Source organism: Rhipicephalus sanguineus, chromosome 4 (genome assembly GCF_013339695.2).
Source record: "Rhipicephalus sanguineus isolate Rsan-2018 chromosome 4, BIME_Rsan_1.4, whole genome shotgun sequence".
In the NCBI taxonomy this organism is placed as follows: domain Eukaryota; kingdom Metazoa; phylum Arthropoda; class Arachnida; order Ixodida; family Ixodidae; genus Rhipicephalus; species Rhipicephalus sanguineus.
The window spans coordinates 24,593,877-24,617,644 of record NC_051179.1 but is presented as its reverse complement, the minus strand read 5'-3'; the positions used below and the strand labels follow the sequence as shown (position 1 = coordinate 24,617,644).

The window sequence follows — 23,768 nt, the reverse complement described above, 5'->3', positions numbered from 1 at the left end:
AAACTGACACATTCGACGTGTTACGAAACCCGTAACAAGCGTGCACTTTTAGCGCGTTCTAAAATGGCGCCATAAACTACTGTTCACGCTGCTTTTTCCGTGCGTTCGAATCCGGAAACGCGGAAGCCGAAGAGCCGCCGTCAGCAGATAACGGGACCGCGACGGGACGCTGTGACGTAACTCGGTTACCAGGCAACTGGCGTCGCCTTCACCCTCTCGCCCGTCCTTTGCGGCGAGACTTCGCGAGAACTTTTGGGCGGCCGAGTATGGGAAGATGGCGAGTCTGTGCCGAATCAAGTGTTTTCTAGCGCCTTCGTCGCTCTCGCTAGGATCCCATATTGCAAGGTAGGAAAGCGACGGGTTTGCTTTGGACAGCGCTAGCGCGAAGCGGCCTACAGAGCTAGCTCTAGACTCGCTGTTGTCACCGCAACGAAGTATGGCGGCGGTGTATTTTCCTCTCACCCCTGAATGGAGGTGCGGTGTGTGCCGCGGCAGAGGTGACCTACCTGCGATTTCCATGGTGCTGTCGCCGCAGCCAGGGTTTAAATCGTTGAGTTAGCCCACCCGGCGGCGAAAAGAAGCCCTGTTTTATCAAAAAACGCCGCTGCGCGGAGACCGTGGATGGCTTAATAAAACTACAGCGACGTAATCAACTGGAGGGTTCGTTAACACGTCTAACGTAACCAGCCGGCGGAGAATCCGGAGTGGGGTAAACGGTCGCTTACAAGGCCGTTACGTTTACCCAACTTGCTCAGAAATGTAACGCTTATCGGTGCCATTACTAGCCTACATTTCCCGTTTAAAATGGCAGCTGCCCCATGTTTTGCAGAAGAAATGCGATCCGCTCGTTCGTTGTGCACCGCTGAGGTGGCGACACGGGCGACTAGCATCACGGTTTCTCTTTTGATGTTCAGCTTCACTAAAAGCGTTACTTATTTCGTCTGCGCACTCTCTTCAGCTGGCACTCTTGATTTGTATTCACGCTTGGCACCGACGGAAGCTTTTGTTGTCTCTTCAGGGCACTGAGTACGAGTGCGTGCCGGCAAGTAAACAGCTCCGAAGGATGGCTGAGCAAGCTGCTGCACGTGCGGAAAATCGAGCCCGGCAAGGATTCCCACTCCCGGCTCCTGTCTGACACCGAGATCGTTTACGAATTGCAGAGTAAGTAAGAGACTCCCCGTTATCATTTGCTGGTATTCGTTCGTCACTCCCATTCTTGTTTGTTTACGTCGTTTTTGTTCACTCACGCAGTTCACGATGTCAAGCCGGACGGAGTACAACCGTATCTGAAAGGATAGTGAGTACTTTTCCGGGACATCGTCTTTTTGTTTTGTCGTGCGCGCCAGCCAATTTTATCAAGAACAGAGGAATTATTATATATGCTACACGTGGAAACGGGATGTGTTTGTCAGCTTAGGGTGCCCTGCCTAGAGTAGCTATGTGCAGTAAAATTATTGAATTGGGCTTTCTCAGGAAACCTTATTGAATTTTGTAGCTCGGTAGTCAGGTTGTAATTGTACATGAATGACTGCTCGCTAGAGGTATTAATGTTATAATTCTGCTTACAATGCTTCTGTTATGAATTAAGGAAAGACATAACAAATATTTAGTCGTATTAAATTTCAAGGGAACAACATTCAATAACATGATCATTTTCACAATTTCTTGTGGGACATTGCCTGCAACAATTTAATGCTACATTTTATGTACTTCAGGTTGGTTATCGACCATGACGCTCAAATCTGACTAGTGTTGTTTAACAACTAAATCTGTCTTTTTTTTTTTTTTTTTTTTTTTTTTTTTGCAGTGAGAACTACTGCCAACTCCTCCAGAGCAAGGCATCCGATTGTGAGCTGATTGGCAGCTGGCAAGTGGTGATCGGAGATCAGGACCAGTACCGTGTGTACTCCTTCTCCTTATCATATTTCATTCACTTCCTCGTTTGCACTTGAGTCTCGGCATTTGTGCATCAACAAGAATAAACAGTCCTCAGAAAGGTTGCCGCTTCTCAAAATGCACTGTTGATTTTGATGGAAATCCTATGCATTGGTACGATCAGGGTCCTTCAATACATTTCTCCTGGTCATGAAACTCCTGCGTAATGCAATGGAAGAGCTTCATATAGAGCCTGCAATTGCTGCGCCGTGACATTTTGTAGCCAGAAGCAGACACTGTAAGCATTATAGACGCTATAATAGACTCCAATAAACACTATAGACATTATAAAGGGGACGTTCATAGAATCCATCCATCCATCCATGACATGAGCTGGTTAACAACTTGCGTTCTATATTATTTGGCCAACACTCATAACTGCCATGTTTTATAAGCACAAACAGTGAAAAAAATTCTTGGGGTCCCTTAACTAAAGGCCAAGCTCCATATGCGCAAAAATGCACGCGACAGCGACAAGCGATGCTATGAGTGACAAAACGGGCCGTTCGCGCGATGTGTCGCGTGGTCAATATCGCGCGATCGCTCGGTTTTTCAGATTTGGAATCCATCGCTCTAAAGTGCTGTGCTCAAGCAGCCAATAGCAAAACACTGGAACAGGATGTACATCAGTGACGTACTGCTAGCTGTTGCCACTTGCTTTTCTACGCGCACCAACAACAATGTTCATCAACATGGCCAACAGCAACGAGCGCAACGTTGACGTTGTTGAACGCGAACGTGCGTTATGGGACCTCATGGACAGGAACTACAGGTCCCGCGCCATCTGTGACGCGGCTTGGCTTCACATAGCAGCAGTGATGGGATCGAAGAAAAATACTGTAAGACAGTGATAAACATTTTATGTACTATTATGCAGCAAAACATCGTATTTTACATTGCATACCACTGACAACGCGCCACTTTTGGTACGAGTAAACGCCCTCATGCCAGCAACAGTGGAGATTGCTCGCCGAAGCCGTCGCGGGAATTGGGTTTGCCCATGCAAGCGACCTCTTGCGCAAAGGCGATCTATGTCACGTCGCTCGTCGCTGTAGCGTGTATTTTCAAGCACGTGGGGTTTCGCCTTAAGATGACGTAGGGTGAAAGCTATTAGTCATCCATGAAAGTGTAATTGTTGGCATTGTTTTCAGTCTTTTGTTGACATCACCAGTTGTTCTGCATGCTATGATAGTGCATTAGAACAAATATGGCAAGTTTTGGAGTTCATTTATATACATACGCAAGGCAAGTTCACAGATGAATCCTTTTAATTTCAACTGTTACGTCTCTTCTTTATTGCCTCGGCAAGGACAAAATGACCACGCAGGACAAAATGGACAAAATGAGCACGCAGCTTGTACTCCTCGAGCCAATCTGGAGAGGTTGCATGACTTTTTGTACCATTCGCGTAGACGCCGACACATTTTTTCAAGGTCGACCAAACAATGAGTCATATAAGGCTTTTGCTTAAAAAGATGTGGGTGAAATGTCTTTGATGGTTAAAACCCACGCGAAGGTGCAGTAACCTTTTCAAGCGTGGCAAATTGGTGCTCATCTGCTTGCAGTGGCACCTCTGGTGGTAGATTTCGTCCCTATATGAAACTTTGGTGGGACTTTCATGGCCAGAAGAAAAGCATTGGAAGGCCCTGGTACAATCTTGAAGAGTAGAACTTGGGTTTGCAGAGACAAGTGCTGACTACCAACTCTCTGCACACGTCATCCTTGTTGAAATCTGTGCTGTAAACCTAAGGTAATGAATCACCAACCCTATCACTAGCCCTATTGACCACCTGGTTTTGTTAAAACATTTAATCCTTTCACGTGACGTTAAATACTGTACTACAAGCACGAAGAGCAAACTGGAAATGCTTGCTGTAACACTAATGTTGCTGTACTTCGAGTAGTCCAGCCGCATGTTTTAAGGATTGACTTGTCTGTTGCATTGATTCTGTGGATATCACATTTTGTTGCTGAGCATGAAATTACAAGTTCAGTTCCCAGCAGCAGTGGCAGAACCATTGCAGTGCACAACGTGCATGTGCTTAGATTTAGATGGACGTTGAAAGCTATCCGGCAGTTGAAGTTATTCCAACCTGCCTTGATTATTACTTGTGCTGCTAAGCATGAAGGTGTAGGGGTTCAATTTTCAATCCTGGAAGCTACGTTTTGATGAGAAGCAAAAAGCACAAATGGCCATGTACTTACATTTAGGTGCGCATTAAACAACCCCAGCTTGTCAAAAATAATCCACAGGGGTGGAAGTGCTGCGCCAAGCTGCTCGTAAACGTCAATTTGTGCGATAATTGTCCAATGGAAGTATAAGACATCAAACTTAGCCGAGTCTTGTCATCGGCCGAGCATCACTGAGCGCTGGAGATTATGGATTGATTATCCATAATCTATAATTTGGATTATCCATAATCTCCCACAACAATGTGCCTCACCATATACTGGTTTTGGCATGTAAGCCCCACAAACTAAGTTATTCCAGAGCTTGAAATTAGTACATTGCTAGAATGTACCGTAGCACAAAGAAGTTTCCACAGTTCTTGTTGAAGTTGTTTCCGAAAGCCAGGATAGGCGTCCAAACCACTTTTGATTGTGATGTCATATCTTTCTACATTGTGTCGCATTCTCACCATGCTACCCCATGCTCTTCTGTCATCTCTTCTCCCCCCAGTACACATCTGGCGCTTCAAGCAGGGCTGGCGGTCGGCTCACAGTTCGATCGACCTGTGCAATACAGACGACGACCTTGTTAAGCTTCAGAGGGATGAGTCCAAGTACCTGAGGGCACGCCAGAACCAGTACATGCTGCCCTTCAGCTTCTGGGGCAACCCAGAGCCGAAGCATCATGGGGGCATGTACGAGATACGCTCCTATGTCCTCAAGGTGAGACCATTGTCAGTCTCCCATTTGTCTTTGGTAGCTTTTATTAAAACTGTGTCTGTTCCAAAGCTCGCAAGGGTCCAAAGGTTCTGAAGTGGTTGCGGCCGGGATGCGTGATTGATGAACAACAATTTAAGAGTTAAAAGCAAAGTTAATGCTGAATTTGACAACAACTGGTTCTCTTCAGTAATACTACCCTCGAACATTGCAGTCTGATGACATAGAGGAAATCTAGAATGCTGCACTGGAACGTGGAAAGCCTTGACTTGCCACAATGCTTGCCTAGCATGCTTTGTCTGCTGCTCTGCAGTGAAGGGCATAGGCACATCGAACAGTTCTGTATGAAATTTACGTTCCTCTGCTGCCCGTTTGTGGCAACTGTGCCTAAGACCAGAGTGCTGATTGGGCTAAATATATTTCAAGATGTTCTAATGCCACTACTGTATTTACACGATTGTAAGTAGGCTCGAATGTAAGTTTACCCCCCAAAATCATACATTAAAAAAAAGTGTGGGCGCATTCCATGTAACGAAAATTAATCGTCACTGGACTGACTACACGTGCTCAGTCATCGTCAAGCCAGCCCTCTTCAAGAGCTTTGATGCCAAGGCCATATTGGCCTTGCTAACACGTTCTCGACATTCCAGTTTCCGAAGTGAAGACACAGGCTTTTTGCGTGACAATTCAACTTGTCACCAGCAGAGACCAATCGTATAGTTTGTGCACGTATGCTGCAGTTTCCGGTCATGTGAAAAAATTTGGTCACACTGCTGTCGTCACTGCTGCACCATCCATTGAAAAACTCCAAAACTCGCGTCCCACCACGCAGTTAATTTATTCGTCATGGAGAATGTCACTGGTAGGCCTCTTGAACGCTGCTGCAAACGAGTGCTGAAAGTTGTTTTGCCCAGAGCACTTGTGACGGTGCAGCACGATGATCAACCACAACAGTGGCATGAAGACTGGCCCAGGCACCAGTTGCACGAATCTACGAATAGCTTGTCGGCCTACGCTTGCTTCTGCACGGTAGATAACAAAAACTTATCTAGCGTGGAAAGGAAAGAGAGCAAAGGAATGAGCTAAACTCCTGTGCCCGTGTTTCATGGTCTGTCCCAAGCTATTGCGTTATGAGGCAAGGGAGTCGCCGCTCCTCTGTATCTTACTGCATGGCGCCAACCCATTCTACAATTCTGTCTAGCGTCCTCCCTTCAGGTACCCTTCCTTATCGCATGCATTGTAGCACTGCTAATGTTAATGGCTTCGTTTCCATTCCAGCCAGGAACCATGATCGAGTGGGGCAACAATTGGTAAGTGTTGAGCACATCCCTCCCATCCTTTCTTTCTTTTCATTGTTGATGCGGTTAAATCTGCAGAGTTGAAGGGCCCCTGCAACACCTTTCTGAGTTATTGTAGAATGACCTTACGATTGCTATCCATTACCTCACGAATCTCTTGCCGTAAACATTCTTGAAATCCTTCATCTTCAACCATCATTTTCCAACCATCACTGACAGCAAGCTTTTCTGCCAAACACTAGCTAATATTGTGTAACCAGGAGAATTATGTTACCTGTACTCACTGCACTTGTTTGTTTATTTGCTTGAATTAACTACACGTTTGTATAATCTCGAGAAATATTGTGTTACCTGAAATCACTGCACTGCAGTCAAACCCGTGTATAATGAACCCGAAAGTGCCACGAAAAGTGGTCATTATATCAGTAGTTTGCTGTATATGGACTCGCCTTTAAAAACGAGCACTTACAACCCAGCCGGTTTTTCTTTTTCTGCGTATTTTTATAAAGTGCTAACAACCCATCCGGAGCCAAGTTAAGCCTTTCCGCACTGTGCTCACGAGTGAATTAAACCGCCTTTGCAAAGAACTGACACCGTTTCACTAAAACTAAAGCGCGGTACCGCCACGTGAAGCCGATTGTCTTCTGTCTAGTTGAGTGCAGCGCGTCGCCTACTCAGCTCACGCTGTCACTGCCGGGCTGCTTGCTGCAGTATACTGTATGCGTGTGTTTTTGCATTCTTCGTGCCTGCTTCACTCCTGATCGTGCACGGATGCGGCGAAGACAAACATTTTGCAAGCAACGTGCACTCTACGTCTCCGTGATGCTGTGGCAGTTCTGCATGACGAGGCGCGGCGCACTTGGCTTGTCGCCTAATAGAACATGCAGGACATTGCTCGCTGTCAGTGCATCGACGTTTCTTGGTGCCTGCGCCGCTCAACACCAGCAAGCTACTTTTGTTTCTGCAAAGTGACGTGCCCTTAGCGGTCTTGCGCGACGCTGCGGCAGTGGACTTGCGAACGGCAGCATGGCGTACTTGTAAGGCCATCAATTTGCGCAGTTTATGCCACACGCGCAGCCAAGCAGATTGCTGCAGATGATTGATAATAATGTTGTCGGCGATAAGTCATAATCAGTTTTTTTAAAAGGTTTCCGTGCGAAAGCTGAGCGCAAGGCTTCATGCTGCCTCCTATTTTTTTTTCTCACTGCCATTGCGCCACTGAAGAAGTGCCTGGAAAGTGAGCCACCTTGCTCGGAGCCTAAGAAATCTGGGTGTCATGCTTGCCGATCTAGGATACCTCCGTCGTGCATAAACCGTAGCGAGGCACACACTAACGCACGCCTCGCTCATGCATTAGAAAGCCTGTTCTAACATTTTTTTTTTTTCGTTTTGTATGCACCATATTTTTACCGCGACAGTGTCTGAAGTTTTCGTTGTAAAAGTAGGAGGCTTTGAAAAATGTTCGCTATGTGTGGACGCTAATTCAATAGGTAGCATAAAAAAATCTAAGTGCACCGAAATATGGTCGTTATAACCGATACATCGTTATACAATTGAACACGGATATATCGAACCCACATATATCGAATTTTCGGCTATATCGAACTCGTAAATTATCCCCTTGAAAATCCTTTGTAAAGGTATAGAAATTCGCACGTTTATATAGAACGGTATTTTTACCCGCCATCGGATATATTGAACGCCACGCGAGGTGGAAGGTGCGCTTCGGCACTCGCTGCACCCCTTGACCTTCGCGGCACCATGCCTCAGCCGACACCTGAAACGCTCGAAAAACGTGAGGGCGAGAGGGCTCAGACTGTACTCCTGTTGGGCATTCTCCAACTTTCTTTTTTTTCTCTCTCTCTCTTTCTCATGCTTTCTCCATGTTACCGTCGGCTCAGTGAGCAGGAATGAAAGAGCCGGCGGCCTCCTCCTTTTGCCTTTTCTTTCTTTTTTTTTGTTTGCTGTTTTGTGAGTTTTGATCAGGCAACCACAGCCCCCGCCTTTCGTATTTGCTCAGCCAACCACAGCTCGCGCCTTTCGTACATCACTGCTGCCCTCGTAGGTAGCCCGGGTAGCCATCGCGACTGATCGCGAGCGCTTTCTTGGCGGAGTTCACTTCCGTGAGTTGTCGCATACCACAGCATTTCTCTTTTGCGTGCGTGCTCACCTGCGAGCTCAAAAACATCGAGCTGAAGTTTCTGTCGGCCAACACCAGGGACGTACCCAGGAATTTTTTTCGGAGGGGGAGTTTGTGTATAGAACGGCTGCCATTTCTTAAGGTTTATAGTGGCTTATTTTCGTGAATAAATCAATACATCGCTTACTTGTAATAATTCGATGGTACTTTTCAATTATTTGTACCCAAATGAAGAAATTGGTATGTTAACCTCAAATTCTGGTTAAAGCAAGAAATATAAGTTTGGACAATAGCACCACCAAAGCCGGGGACACCGCGACCAATGGCTCCTGATGAAGTAACACAATGTAACCGTGGTACAAAAACGGTATGTATGTGTTACAAGCTGCCACTCCAGCGTCGCCAGCGCGAAGTCGGCGACAGGAATGGCAGCAGGTTAGGTCGTTCCGTACGTAAGCAGAGACAGTAGACAGCTATAGTTTAGCGTTAGCGTGATAGCGGGGGTTAAGAGAATAGCGTTACCGTGCCGCAAACGTTGGTTGCAGAAAGCGTGTTTTAGTTTAGCGGGATAGCGCTTACGTGCCCAAGCTGGGACAGTGGCTCCACCTAGTGAAGGGTGAATGCGTTGACGTTTCAACTATCTTTCTTTGTATGATTTTACCACAGAGGGTGATCAACTCATTTTGAATTTTTGGTGTACAGCGCATTCGCCGGAGGTGTTTCCATGTGAGTTCTCAAGGTGGCATCTCCACATTTTGCTCTCATCCTAAGCAGTGCGCGGAAATTTCCATCATTTTTCAATGGCAGCACTTCAGACATATTTATCGGACCAGAGCCGTCTGTGCCGCGAAGCGGTACTTCTTGCCTGCCACAGAAAAGGATTGTTTCTATTATTGGCAGCAAGTTCTTGCAGTTTTCTTCCGCCTGCTTTTTAAGGCCGTGGTCAAGTTTTGTTAAGATGTCATGCTATGAGCGGGACCAGACTGCTAAAGAGTTCTCCGATAGCGTTGTTGACATGGCGTGGTAACTGCTGAATGCGTGAACTCCTTAGTTACAAAACAGCCCAAGCGCTGGTGCTCCCCTTTTCCTGCACACTCGCTTGCGAAGACTACGCAATATTTGCGTAATGCTCCTTGAAGCTTCTCTGAATAAACAAGCCATGGGTAACGGTCTACCCAGTGAGGTTGGAACTTCAGATTTCTTTTCCCTGTGGCTGGATAATCATAGTTAGCCGAAGGGGTCCACGGATTGAGCAGCAGCTTCTCCGTCGTCTCTGGGTCATCTACATTATTGCTTTTTGAGACACACAGCCCCAAGTCGAAAATATTCGCTCTCGTTGCACAGAGGGGAGGCGAACCAGAATGTGTAGGTGCCATGCCACTCACCTTCCTTGGGTATTGTCCAGTGGTAAAGGCGTCACTTTGCACAGCGTTGACTGTAGAACAAAGGTCACTTGGAGTTGCACTGCGGCCACCATCATTTCCCGGCGGCGCATGGGTGTCCTGCTTTTGTTCGTTCTCAGGTGATTCACATAAACCGGTGCGTTCTCCTGAGTCGCTACAGAAGTTCCAATGCGCTTGGCTTTCCACCAGTGCTGAGGAAGGCGAAGTTTTATCCTTCGAAGGAGGCGGTTCCTCTCCGCCCGCTTCATCGGTTCGAACTTTCTTGAATTAAGACGCAAGACTCCTTTGCTTCGTTGTTGCAGAGCGTCTTTTCAATTTGCTGCCGCAATCCTGTGCACGCACACAGAAGTGGCCAGTGGCTCCAAAGAGACGTTTGCGACTGCCTCAACTGCCTGGCGTGAACGACGGGCGATGTTTTTTTCTTCTCTTATCCGCTTTACAGCGGCTAGAATGTAGAAGTGTGATGAACGCGCCGGCTCCCGCGTGGCGCATGTGCTTTCTGAACGCCGCTACAGCTGGTGCGCATGCAAGCCCATTATTGTACTCCCGCTGCAGCAAACTGGATTAACGCTACTTAAAGACCTTTTCACAGAAGACTCCATGGGCACTCCATACTCCCCTTAATAGACGTGACCCCCCAAGAATGCACTGCCGAGACATTTGCACTCCCGTGGTGCAGTCCAGAAAGGAGGTGTTGCTACTTTCCTGTGAAAAAGTCACCTTTTCACAGACGGTTTAATTAAATAGCCGTGACCCCCCAAAAATGCACTGTGTAGGCTGTGACGTCAGCCTCTGTACTCCCGCGTGCAGCCCAGCTTAGCGGCGTTTTTTCTCTCCTGTGAAAGTTGACCGCTGGTGCCGGATTGTGTGCCGGCTGTCTCCTCGCTTTGTGCGCTTTGTAGGGAGGTGCATATTCGCTACTTTCACGGCCTATAGGTGGCGCGACTGTACATCCAACATGGCGGTCATTGAGATTATCAGCCCGCTGCAGACGGTTTAGGAATGTACACGTTTGGCGAAAAGTTCAGTTCTTTGGGCTTCGGTTGCACTCCGATTTTTGTGTGAAAGCAGGGTTGCGGTGACATATTGTAATAAGTAAAGGAATGTCGGGTACGTGACTGGAACCTCATTACGAAGATAAATATGCACACAATTGTAAATAAAGCAAACACACTCGTCACGTTGCAACCCCCGCTTTGTTGTTAGCACAATATGATTGTAGGAGTCTCAGTAAAGATCTCTCAGTAATATCAGAGACATTCTCGGAGACGTGCTTTATCTAATTTTTACTTGCATTGCATTCTGCCGCGTAGCTTGCTCAGCTCACTTCAAAGCACGAAGTAATGTAAGTAAACGAAAAAAAAAAAAGTGTTGCCCTTCGAGACCAAAGAGGAAAAAAGAACAGCGGAATGCCACAATAGTTCGACAAGCAGCGAATGAAACCAGCGGCAAGGGGCAATTTTTACGTTTAAGATGTGACATTCCTGTTATCATCCTACGCTTTCGGAGTTTGAAAAGTGCAATAAGTAACGTATGGACAGGGACGAAAAAACAGCGCCATTAGCAAGTAATACTGAAAAAACAGTGCTGGAGATGTGAAGGCTCTTCACAGCCACGGAGGCACTTCAAGCGATGGACGCTTTGAAACCGGGCTTTTCATTATATTCTAGAGGCGGAACGCATTCCTAATCAGTTCTGGTACTGTCTGCACAGCGACTGTGTCGAACAGAGGAACGAAGCCCGAGAAAGGTGATATGAGGTAGTAGGTATATAGAGCTCGGACACAAAATGGTATTCTGCATACATTCATGGGCCTTGTTTATTTGCTTGCGAAGTTTGACCCGCTTAACCACTCACGGCTTTTTGAGGCACTAATCTGAAGGGGAGGCTTTTGCTTTGCCTACCACTGTGCGCTGTGAGCATTGAGGCCCGCGGCAAAATCTGTTGCCTTTTTCTTTTTATTTTCCGTTCACATTGAGGAACCAAAAGTGTCAAGCTAATATCGAGACCGTGCACATCGTTGCAAAACGACCCTAAACGAGACAAAACAAGTGGCAACATTTGCTGACTCCAGCGGGTTCAACATTTCAATAATCTCAACAGAGCTTCCGGCGGCCACCGCTCGGCAGCGCCACGGTACGTGAAAGTTGCGAATAGCGTACAGAAGAGGTAGATTTCCTTGCGAGTGGTTAAGGTTGTTCGAAGTTGCTCGGATATGCCAGTCTTTCAGTAGATGTCATCTTCGGTGATTTGTTTCGGTGGCGAGAACTGCAGTTTGTGAAAAGTTTATCCTGCAGCCTGCGTCCTCGGAATGCACCGCTGAGTTGTTCCGCTTAGGGGTTTCGTTCCCTGGCAAACTTGCGCACGTCGTGTTGGTGTTGCCGTTGCTATCGAACTGTTTACCTTCACAGAAGGAGACGCGCTTTTCGTAGGAACCCAAAACCGACACGTGCGGTCCGCACAGATGGATAACTTCTCCAGCGGCAATGCACAAGGAAAGCATCTGGAATCAATAAAAGAGCTGCAATGGAGTGAAAGACGAAAAAAAAAAGAGACTCGAAGGAACGCGAGGGCGAAGTGCAAAGCTTTACAAATAGGGCAGGTGCGCATGCGGGGGAGGGCGTGCTGAGGTGTTCTGGTAAAAGGGTAGGTTTGAGGAAAGGAAGAAGAGGGAAGTAATGCCAGGAAAGTTGCAGTGTAACTTTGGCAGCTGGTGGTCGCTGTGAAGGCGTGTAAATATTTTAGTATCACCCGAAAAGTTAAAGCATCAGAAAAATTTCGGGGTGGGTCAGAACCTCCTCAACACCCCCCCCCTCCTAGTTACGGGCCTGGCCAACACGACAGCAAAGCTGCAACTGCTCGACCAGGGCATCATCAAGTCCTTCAAGGTGGGCTACAGGAGGCGACTCCTTGATAGGCTGCTGGTCAGCCTCCGCATGGGCACCAAGCTGAAGGTTGACCTGCTTGGTGCCATTCAAATGGTGACGGGCACCTGGTGAGATGTGAAGACGGACACAGTGGCCAACTGCTTCCGGAAGGCAGGCTTCGTGATGGCTGAACTTGCGGAAACTGGTGAAGACAATGACGATGAGTGCATAGACGCCGCGTTTCGTGAGTTGTCGTCCCTCTTCCCGGCTGCCATTTCACCCGAAGTGTCTGCGGACGACTTCGTGGAAGCGGACTGCAATGTTCAGGCAGCTGCGGTCGTAGGGACCCAGGATGCCCAGGCCGACAGCTCAAGTGGTGATGAAGATCGTCCAAACGAGGAGGCGGCTACACGCGCGTACTGCACCACTGAAGTGGCGGCAGTGTTCGGCTTGATTCGCCGTTTTTGTGGTGACATGGAGGGAACCGGGCTGTCGCATTTGGACAGCCCGGTTCCCTGTATTTTCTTATATCGAATTTTTCATATATCGAACTAATTCTCAATTCCCTTCGAGTTCGATATATGCGTGTTTGAGTGTATCTGGTATCGTTATAAGTGGGTTCGACTGTATTTTGTTCTGTGTACTTCATTTACTGCAACCACTCCCCTCTTTAAAGGGACACTAAAGGCAAATAACAATTTATGTCAGAGTGAAAGGTCAATGTGTGAGAACGTCTAAAACGTCACTATCATCAACAGCAGTGTTCTACTAATCGAGACATTAAGGTGAATGTAGGACATGACATGCACCACGAGTGGGGCATTTTGGAAATTATCCCAATCTTGAGTACAATTAACCACTAGTAATCAAACTAGTTGCAATAAAAAAAAAGAACCTTCCATGCATCACAACAGGGGCGTAGCCAAGGGGGGGTGTTGGGGGGGGTTCAACCCCCCCCCCCCCCGAAATTTTTCAGTTTTACCTGCGTATATATACACGCACACATACAAACACACGCACGAACATACATAAAGTATGGTTGAACCCCCCCCCCCCGAAAAAAATTTCTGGCTACGCCCCTGCATCACAAGACGTAATAAAATGCTGCTTGTTCGTTTCTGTTTGATTCATGGAAAAAAGAACCTCTTGGGGTTGCCATGGAGAATGGCGCAAGGGGTTCAAAAGTTCCGTTTTCACAGAGCTGCACGTCTCGGTGGTAGTTTCGGTATCGCGTACTGCTGTGTGCGCTTGGCTCTCGCTATTTTCATGCTGATGATTCTCCACTGCTGCTGCTGGCCAAGCTAATCTGCGTTACAGTGAACTGTACAGTTTCGGAGTGGCCCGTGGCTGCGTCTTGGCAAAGTTGATGGCTGCTGTTGCGCAAGAAACCGTAGCGTCGGCAGCCGGGCAGTAAAGGCAGGTGATTTGAAGTGTGCCAACGCCATGCGGACCACTGAAACGTGATTTTCTTTCAAAATAAGCATTTCCTTGGCACGAAACAAGCACTACAAGGTTTCTGGATATTTCAACAATCAACGTCGACTTAATATTTGCCTTTAGTGTCCCTTTAATGCCACTTGGCCTTGAGGGTATTATAAACAAACAAATAAATAAGTGGAGCTACCAAGTAGTTATTGCATGCTCCGAGTGGTTTCTCTCCTCTTTTGCTGCCGCGAGAATACTGGTGGCTAGACAGGGAAACTGTTTTGAAGAAATAGAAACTGTCGCTGGTTCTCGTGCCAGTGCACGTTTCTTTCGGGGGAATCTCATGTGAGCACTCTTGAAACTTGCCTCAGATGCAACTTCAAGGGGCCAATGAAGCCCAGTCCCCGCTGTTTCTTTAATCTCCAGAGAGTACTGAAAGAAAACTGTGTTGTGGACGAATAATTGGGTTTAACCATTGCTGGCTACTTACCCTCTCCACAGGGCTCGAGGCATCACCTTCAGAAGAGCCAATGCTGTGGCCGGCTTCTTCTCACAGATTGGCCAGCTCTACATGGTCCACCATATCTGGAGTGAGTGCACTGCTGATACTTGACGTACTACTGCACACTTGCCTGCAAAGTTGCTGTGGAGTGGTTTCATGCATTTTTATTTGCAATTTGACCAGTTTAACTTTGTTAATATTGTGTTGTATAATGTGTAAGTAAAGTTCTTTTTTTAACAACTGCAGAACATTTCGAAAGAGCAGACCACTGTGAAATTAATTCCAGTTCTTTTTTCTTTTTTTTGATTCAGTCTCGACTGAAGATCTTGGATGATGCTTGTATATATCCTGTTATGAGCCATAACCTACATCATTCAAACATCAGGCGAATAGCAGGTGTGCAAGTACCATAAGCACATCATATTTCATTTTCCACAGCCAGTGTAGTTGTGCATTTCACACTGCCTGTGCCGTGTATGAACACATACTTCAAATTGTACGCCACACAACAGAGCAGCTGCCCAACTGCCTCAGCAGAGTAGAGCCTTTCCAACAGCAGTTGGGGTACAAAGCTCAGCACGCTTGTCTAGATGCTAGAGCGGCGTGTTCTAGACTGCACTGGCAACCCCTGCCGACTACGCCTGGTTTGAGATAGCTCACATGTGATCATTCGTCAATAGTGGCAGTGTGTGCATAAATTTGGGCTATCTCAAACCACACGTTCTCAGTAGATGCTATTTATGCAGTCCGGAAGGGCTCCAGCATTCTAGATATGCGTGTGCAGCTCTGTACTAGGGGGAACCTGAATGCTTGCGTCCGGAGCGGTTCAGACGGAAAGCCGGCATGCTCTGTTGTAGTATACTTGACTCCCACGCTAGAGGGCCTAGGTTCAGATCCTGCTCAATCATGGATATTCTTTTCTCATTGTGCGTGCAAGCAGTTAACACCTGGCGGTGGCTGTGGCAGACAGCTGTGCCACCAAAATTGGCTGTTGCTGTGATCTCATAACAGCTTTCGCTGAACAAAACGTTGCCACTTGTTTGAGGATATCATAAAGCTCACCATCCATGGTCATGAACTTGAAAGAAGTTATTGCAGACTCTATGAATAATAGGATACATTCTCAGTGAAAGCAATTGGAACTAACTGGCACTTTTGCTACAAATGAAAGTTTTTAAGTGCATAGCACTTTAGAGGCCCGCCTTGTCGTCCATCCATAGATCTCATGTGACATGATCACACTCACAATAAAGCGCCGAATACAGGCCTTAAACATGGCTAGCAGTGCTCAAAACCGGGTTAAAACAAACAAACAAGGATTAAAATAATATAACTAACAGCAGTAATCGAAGTAATCGCAATAATTAACTTAAAATTGCTAAAAATGCTTCGGACACATGCGGTTGACTCCTGCACCACGCAAGAGAGGGCGTCACCGCCTTGTAGAGTGCATGATTGCACCTCCCACTTGCACTTCGTCGGCGCTTGATCGCTCCATCTGAAAGGGGAAACAACCTGACTGAACTCGCTGCAGACGACACATATCTCAACTGCCATAACAAGCAGGAAGCCGATAAAGCACAGCAAAAAATAGGGCGCATGTTGGACACTGAGATTGTGAATCTCCCTTACAAGATTTTACTCGTGCCCGGGAAGCCCTACATGCTTACCTCAAACATTAACGTCATCGACGGTTTGGTAGATGGAACAGTGGGAACTCTACGAATGGGAATTGCTGCGTGACCATGCTACCCACTTCCCCAGGTTTCACAGTAGTGGAGCTGCATAGATTTTTAAACAGCAGAGGTGTTTAAGCTTTTCATTATGCGTCCGGCATATGCAAGAACTCGGCGGGTATGTGCCACTGGAAGCGGATATGTACGAAGCAGCTCCTAGCAGAGCTATTGATGCCTAGTGATAGCCAGTCGATAACCACTCAATAGGTGATCGATAATCGATCTATAACCACTAAATTCTAGAAAATGCTTGTATGTGCTTAGCATGGTCGAAATACATGGCCAAAGCCTAGTGATAGCCGACCAGTAATTAAGCTTTAGCCAATTGATAGCCAATCAATAACTAATTGATAAATTACAAATCGTAAAAAATGCTTGAATGTGCTTAGTATGGCCCAAATACATGGTCAAAGCTTAGTGGTAGTCAATCGATAACCAATCAATAGGTAAATGATAATCGATCACTAACCAATAAATTCTAGAAAATGCTTGGATGACCTTAGCTTGACCCAAATGCATGACTGATACCTTGTGATAACCAACTGATAGCTAATAAATAGCTAATTGATAATCGATTAAGAACCAATAAATGTAGAGAATGCTTTGATGAGCTTAGACTGACCCAAAAAATGCATGACCGATACGTTGTGATAATCAATTGATGGCCATTGAATAACTGATCACTAACCCACCAGTTCTAGGAAATGCTTGGTCATGCTTACCCTAACCGCACTATGATGTGCCTCGAAGGAAAGGTAAGAAAGAGAAAAAAAAGATAGAGACACAGAGAAAGAAATAAACAGAGAGAAATTGATAGAAAGAAACAGACACAAAAAAGAGAAGATGAGAGAGCAAGCATAGCCGTATATATAGTATAGTATATGATAGTATAGTATTGTATAGTATAGCAAGGGGTGGTAAAGAGAAGTGATGGTGAGAAAGAGGGAAAGGAGGAAGTGAGAGAGTGAAGCATAGCATAGTCTTGTATAGTTAGTATAGAAATTGTTGGTAAAGGAAAGCGAGGGCGAGGAGGAGGAAAGGAGGAGGGCAGCGCCGCCAGCTACGCTGCTTCTTCAATCTTCGCACCACTACTGCGTAGCTGCCCCAATTTTTTTTTTTTTTTTTCGGTTAGTGCCTTGCTGCAACAAGTTTCAAAGTAGTGGACCGATTTTTTTTTAGCTGCTTGCAGTTACTTGCCGCAATTCAAGTTGTCGCCTTGCTTTCATGGAATTGAGAGTAAAGCTTTCCAGTTGTTGTGGGCAACAATCATCGATGTTCCATGTTCATGAGACTGAGTGGAGAACAAGTGGTTTGTGTAGATGAACATGAGAACACTGGCATTGCACCACTTTGGGCAGAATGTGAAGTTCTAATTACAAGTCACAGCGACAGAATGGGCAAAATAGTTTTGCTTCCACGGTGCGTTGGACCTGCGTTTCTTTCGGCCTTACTCTTGATGTAAAGCAGCTGTGCAGAGGAATTCATCAGTGCGGCATCAAGTTGTGGTTGCCGGATCACTGGTTGAACAAAATTTGAATATTCATGGGAAAATTTAAATAGATTTTTTTCATACTGTTGCATTATTCCAACATTTTTGCAGCACTTTAAAACCACGTTAAAAAGAATCCCTCGATGAGTATGGAACTCAGCATATAAAATTCACTTTCAGTTTAGTGAAGTTTTGGTATAATGTTGTGAATTGCCAGTGTTACAGAATTCTTAAGGTTGAACTGTATGTATTCGCATTTTCGAATATGGACCACAGTAGAAGTTCGTTCATATGTTCTAGAAATAAAACGTGAGAAATAGCATATCATTTAGCAAAAAAAAAGCTTGGAGGACGCTTGAGCTTCACCTTCAAGAGTAGAACACAACGCAACACGCCCTGTGCGCATCGCCTTCTCAATTGGTAGCCTGGCTTCGATTCTCGGTGGATGCCTCAACCGTATCGCAAGGAAAGGAACGTCTGCATGCGGAACATTGGCAATTTCAAACTATCCTAGAATGCCTACTGCAATGACAGTTTTGAAGTGCCCACTATGCCATAATTTTTCCTTTTGCCAATCAGTGAAGGGCCCATTATGCGTCCGTAAGGCAACACGCGAACCTACACAGCTGCTCACTTTGTTGATGCTTTTGCTCATGATGATGATTAACTATGTCTGAATGCTTTGTAATGGGTGGGCCTTTAAAACACCCACTCATTGCACAATCCACATGTTTTGATGCCTGGCATGATTCTACGCTTCTGCCATGCAATATTACATGCTTCAAGGAGACTCCTCCCACTACATCACATTCATATGGTGTTTTTTTTCTTTTTCCTAAGTAGTTTCACACAATGGCAGGGCTCTGTGGTTGAATACCTGCTTGCCATTCAGAAGGCCCAGGTTGGATTCTCACTCGAACCTAAGATTTTTATTATTAATTTTATTCGCCTCTTGATTTTTCGCTCACAACCAATGACACCGACACCGGAATTTCTGCGGAACGAGATCTTTAATGCTATTGCGTTAATACTATATACTGCATTTACTCAAATCTAAGCCGACCCCCTAAAGTCTAAAACCACAAAAAGAAAAGGTGCCTGAAATGTAGGCTGAGCGGAACAGTAATTTAAAAAAAAAAAAGGAAATGCTACACATGATGGTAAAGCAGAGGACTCATCCAGTTTTCTCCTGTGCGCGTGTGTGCATTCGTAATGCGATCTCTGCTGAGTGCAAACAGACTCGGCTCCTCTGAAATGTGGTACCTGCTGGGGTGCTTATCTTGTGTCAGTGTCGGGACAGCTATGCTTGTTTTTGCACTTGAGGTGTCCTGCACATGGCTGAAATGAACGGCGGCGGGCACATTTAGGTTGTTGACTGTTAAAGTCATGCAGTAGGCTTACAAAGACACTATGCCACATGCGCTGCCTAACAGATAGTTGGACGCTTAGTGCGATCGGATTGTTGGTGATCAGTTGCACTTGCACCTTCGTCATTGGCTGCTATCATGTTTCCGGCCATCACTACACTCATGCCGAAATTTAAATCATTGACTGGCGTCGTCTGTAACAGAAAATGCAGAATACTGTACGTATATATAGTGGTAGAGCATGATGCTGGCCACATTTCGAGGTGCTGGGTGCTCTTTGAACTGGCAGGCATATAACGAGCCGCAACGGCATGGGTGATCAGTGAATACATCTCCATGTCATTACTCTGGTGGTCATGGTAACTGGCAGCACTCCTTATTTACTGGTGCGGCCACTAGCTGCCACAATATGTTTTTCTTGGCACCGTTAGCAATGTGCCATATTTTTCTCAGTTTTGATCATAAAGGTGTGTTTTTCTAAATCCTCGAATCTAAGTTGGCTCTAGAGCTTGGTACATGGATATTTTATTTTTTAAACTATCAGCCTATTCGCATAAATACAGTATCTGCGAAGGGCGGTATGTTAGGCCTAGTAGTAGGATGAGAGCAATTCGACAGCTCAAATTGTGAGTTCATTTGCGCTTTTGCTACCTTGTGCCAATTTTTTTTTTTTTTTTCATGAACCTTTCTTTTGCTTACAGGCTTATACAAAAGTGATTCGCACCCACAGTCTTTTTGCACATGATTTCAAAGCATTGTTCACTGCACTGTTCTGGTGGTCCATCTAAATGCAGCATAGAAACTTTTCACTGTGCAAGTATCCGACTACCTCGCAACTCGTTTTTCCAGCATATAAGGACCTCCAGGCTCGGAAGGATATCCGTGAGGATAACTGGAGGAAACCTGGTTGGGATGAGTGTGTTGCTTACACAGGTGAGGCACCTTGATGATAGGACATTGTTGATATGTATATTGTGGAGATTTATAGCGGGCATAAGAAATATCACGACAGAATGATATTTGTCTCTAGCTGCAATAGGCCACCCCTTGATAAGTATACTTGACTGATATGTCACCATGCCAAGCCACTTTTCATCTCACATGGTTTGGTGGTAAAGTACAATTTTTAAGGGACTTTTTTGAGGTGGGCGCACTTCCCAGTGTGAATATAAGTGTCTTGGGAAACAATAGTTAAAATATCGCTATGTTTATCGACGCACCTTGTAGAGACTTTGTTTTGCTACTAAACAGTATTGCTCCTTCAATTCAGAATGTGGTTTTGTTAGCAAAAACATCCCAATCTCCCCACATTGCATTGGTACTGATGTCAGAATTGTTCTCATAGAATCCCACAACAGTTGAAATGGAACACCAACCATGAATTAAAATAACAGACATTTCGGTTCCCACATGGGAACCTTGTTTACACCGGAGCCTTGTTTACAAGATTGTGAACAAGGTTCCTGGGTGGGAACCGAAACATCTTTGTTTGTTTTGTTTTTATTCGTGGTTGGTATTCAATTTCAACTTCCTACAATGATCTTCCATTTGATCAGATGGGATTCTTTCAAACTCTTGATTTAGGCATGTAAAAGCCCATAGTTGAAAAAAGTCCCTTAGCAAAGGTTTGTGTTTTCTTCCTTGCATGACAGAAGAAAGTTAAAAGCATGTCGCATCTTTATTCTCTCACAATAAATAGCATGGAGCTGTAGTAATTGGCATATGTCAAAAAAGCCAGGAATCTGCAAAAATGAAAGGAGGGGGGGAAGGTTGTTGTGCGTATCCTTTAATGTCATTGAGTCAAGCAAACATACTATATAGAAAATATATATAATAGTAATTGTTGGGGTTTTGCATCCCAAAACCATGACATGATTATGAGGGACGCTGTAGTAGAAGGCTCTGGAAATTTAGACCACTTGGGGTTCTTTAACGTACACCTAAATCTAACTACACGGGCCACAACCATTTTCGCCTCCATCGCCTGGAAGGTGTAGGACGTGGTGGTTTGGAGTGATTTATGTTATCAAAATATTTAACAGTATTTAACAGGTCTTTTGAGTTTTATTAGTAGCACCACATAGAAGGGGAGTGCAGACGAAAAACTATACGTCCACTTGTTAGACATGCATAAACACATGTACACTTAATGCATTTGCATTTGACTAAGCTTCTAACTTCAACTGCCTCATGTCTTTCCTCTCACTTTTCTGTCCAATTCCAGTTCCTCTGATTAGAGAGATGCGGTCAAGATGGATGCGGCCCACAGATTTCTCGCCACTGAAGTAGAAAGAAAGCCTAGGCTGGATCGAGGTGCGGAAGAAGACTGCAGGACTAGAAATGGAATAGGACTTCACCCGATAATTGTTGCGATTTTTTTTAAATACGATTCCTCTATTTTTATTCCCACTTCATGTTTTGGGAAGCCTTTTGCTGTCTTAAGGCATCAAATGCGAAGCATCGACGCAATTATACACCCGCTCTCTTTTTTTTTCATTTACTTATTTTAGCTACCCTTCTCTCTAAGCCCACTTTATCCTCGTTTAAGTTGCAAGCTAGAGGAAATGCCTTATTGGTGTATTCTGCGGAACTTGTTGGCCGGAGTTTCTTTTTGACTCTGTGAAAAAGTCTGTTGTTTAGGGCAGTGGGATTGTGCATTTGCGCTACACGCTAATGAGAAAATGCGTATGTATATTTTTATTATGTTACCAACTTGGGATAGCGTTGTGTAACTGCTGTACTTGTGCAACGTTATAAATTTTGCTCCGCTGCAAAGGCTCGGCACCGACTAGTGTTTGTTGAATCAAAGAGCAAAGAAAGAAAAAAAAATGAAGGCTGCTGGGACAGAGTGTTTTTGTAAATATTGTGTAGAGATATACAGTGTTAGTTTATAAATAAACTGCCCTGCAGACGACTGATGCATCGTTATTGTGACTTCGTGTTTTATTTTGCATATCCCTTTAAATTATGACGACAGAACGTTCAGTTTAACGGTTTGTCAGGTGGCTTGCACTGCTTTTAATTTCATCTTCATTGGCGTGTTTCTGCGCAAGCTTGATGTTGCAAAGTCGCGCCCCGGGCAATTTTAGTTCCAGTGATGCAAGTTTTAGATAAATAGCGAGCGTTAGGCCTCCCGAGCTATGGAGGGCGCGTTTAAAGGCCGTTTAGATCTTGGCAAGGGAGCTCAGGGTCTGCATTACTTCGCTGCAAGTGTGCTTGGTGGAAGCGCGTTTTAGACGAAAGAAACAAAGATGGCGTCGCTGCGAGGCGGGGCGCGCTGGTAGGGTGTGGAGCGCCGGCCGTAGTTTATACACACGCGGCATTCTGCCTCTATATATACACCCCGCACCCACGTAGAATGGGAGGAAGGTGGATCCTGCCTGACGCCCGGTTTTGGGAGTGGGCGGCACAGAATTACGTGCGAAGAACACCGCCAATGGCTCCGTCCCAGGTTTTTGTTTTGCTAGTCGCGAGGGAGGCGACCTCTAACGGACTTTCCTCGAAGTTCGCTTAATCCTCCTCCTTCATCGGGAGCAGACGACGTTGCGGTCTTCTGTCCGCAGCAGACGACGCGTTTCGCGGCCGTGGTTTGTCGCATTTGCTGCAAAGCGGCATTTGTGACTTTTTTTTTTTCTGTGCACGACTTAGAAGTGTGGATTCTCTCCTCTTTTGTTGCTACTGTTCGCCTCTTTTTCGTACCTGGGAGGAAGCTTGTCCCGTGGCGCAGTTTTTTCTTCTCACCTAAAGTAGCGGTGCTAACGGCTTCAAGATGATGGAAGGAACGCTTTCCGAGTACGCATTCTATTTGCTGTTTCCGTGCTCTCTACTCGTGGGACTGCTCTGTTTGGCCAAGCACATCATTCGAAGGACCGAATTCTTCCACAACGACGACTCCCTTGAAGGAAAAACCATTGTTGTGACAGGTAAGTCTTACTGGAAGTCCCTAGAGCGTGACATCTCGGATTTCGTGCGTAACTGTGCGTGGCGAAGAGTAACTGAGACAGCTTTTGTAAACAACGAAAAATATACGCAAATTGCAGATACGTGAAAAAAAAATTCTTTACCGATGCTCGACAAAAAAAATAATAAATGCGTGGCCGATATCCACTAGTTTGAAAACGTTAACCATTTATTGTAAGGGAAAATAGTGCTGACCTAACTTTACAAGTGTTTCCTTAACAGAGTCTCTATAGTTACAACATTCGAGCGTAAAAATCCGCCATTTCTTCCTAGTCTACACGAAAACTTTCTGCATAAGTTGTTAATGACCGAAGCGGTTGCATTTGTGTTATGTTTACTTACGGACAGTGTATCGTATGAGCAGGCATTTGCAGTCGGAGCATCCTTGGGAGAGAATATAGAGCGATTGCGCCATCTTATTTCGTTAAAGTGATATACTGTCGGTGAAAACAAGTCTACCTTACAATGACTGCACTGTCATTCAACATCATTCGAATGTGACTGCGCCAATGACATGTATAAGGTTGCTGGAGTTTGGAATGGACAGAGAAAAAATAAACGGCATCTTTGATTGGGCTTTACTTCTAAATTGGAACCTAAACAATCGCCACCTTCAATTAACTTTTTAAAAAAAGTGTTAGTGAACAATTCGCTTGCTCACGAATGTTTCAAGAATGTAAAACGCGAAATTATCGAACTCCTCTCGTTGTAACGAAAAAATTATCGAACTCCTTTCGTTATAACGAAATCGCTTCATACG

General features: G+C 45.5%; 2 protein-coding genes across 2 annotated transcripts in view; both read left to right on the top strand.

Annotated features, from left to right (window-relative positions):
• The first annotated feature begins 202 nt into the window (after positions 1-202).
• Positions 203-21,976, top strand: LOC119389628 (protein NipSnap). The gene is made up of 9 exons (XM_037656982.2): positions 203-345; positions 1,019-1,161; positions 1,252-1,297; positions 1,808-1,899; positions 4,616-4,827; positions 6,100-6,131; positions 14,456-14,544; positions 19,898-19,981; positions 21,273-21,976. The coding sequence occupies exons 1-9, from the start codon at positions 275-277 to the stop codon at positions 21,335-21,337; spliced, it is 834 nt and encodes a 277-aa protein (XP_037512910.1). The 5' UTR covers positions 203-274; the 3' UTR covers positions 21,338-21,976.
• Positions 21,977-22,581: 605 nt separating this feature from the next.
• LOC119389627 (retinol dehydrogenase 13) overlaps positions 22,582-23,768 on the top strand; it is a 39,182-nt gene continuing 37,995 nt past the window's right edge. Inside the window, exon 1 of the mRNA XM_037656981.2 lies at positions 22,582-22,971. Within this exon, the coding sequence (XP_037512909.1) occupies positions 22,818-22,971 (154 nt within the window). The 5' untranslated portion in view covers positions 22,582-22,817. The remainder of the gene's footprint in view (positions 22,972-23,768) is intronic.

Excerpts from the sequence above, each read along its gene's own strand:
- LOC119389628 (XM_037656982.2), top strand. The coding sequence starts at position 275 with ATGGCGAGTCTGTGCCGAATCAAGTGTTTTCTAGCGCCTTCGTCGCTC. Across the intron at positions 1,298-1,807 it reads CAACCGTATCTGAAAGGATA|TGAGAACTACTGCCAACTCC; the intron begins GTGAGTACTTTT and ends TTTTTTTTGCAG. Across the intron at positions 1,900-4,615 it reads CGGAGATCAGGACCAGTACC|TACACATCTGGCGCTTCAAG; the intron begins GTGTGTACTCCT and ends TTCTCCCCCCAG.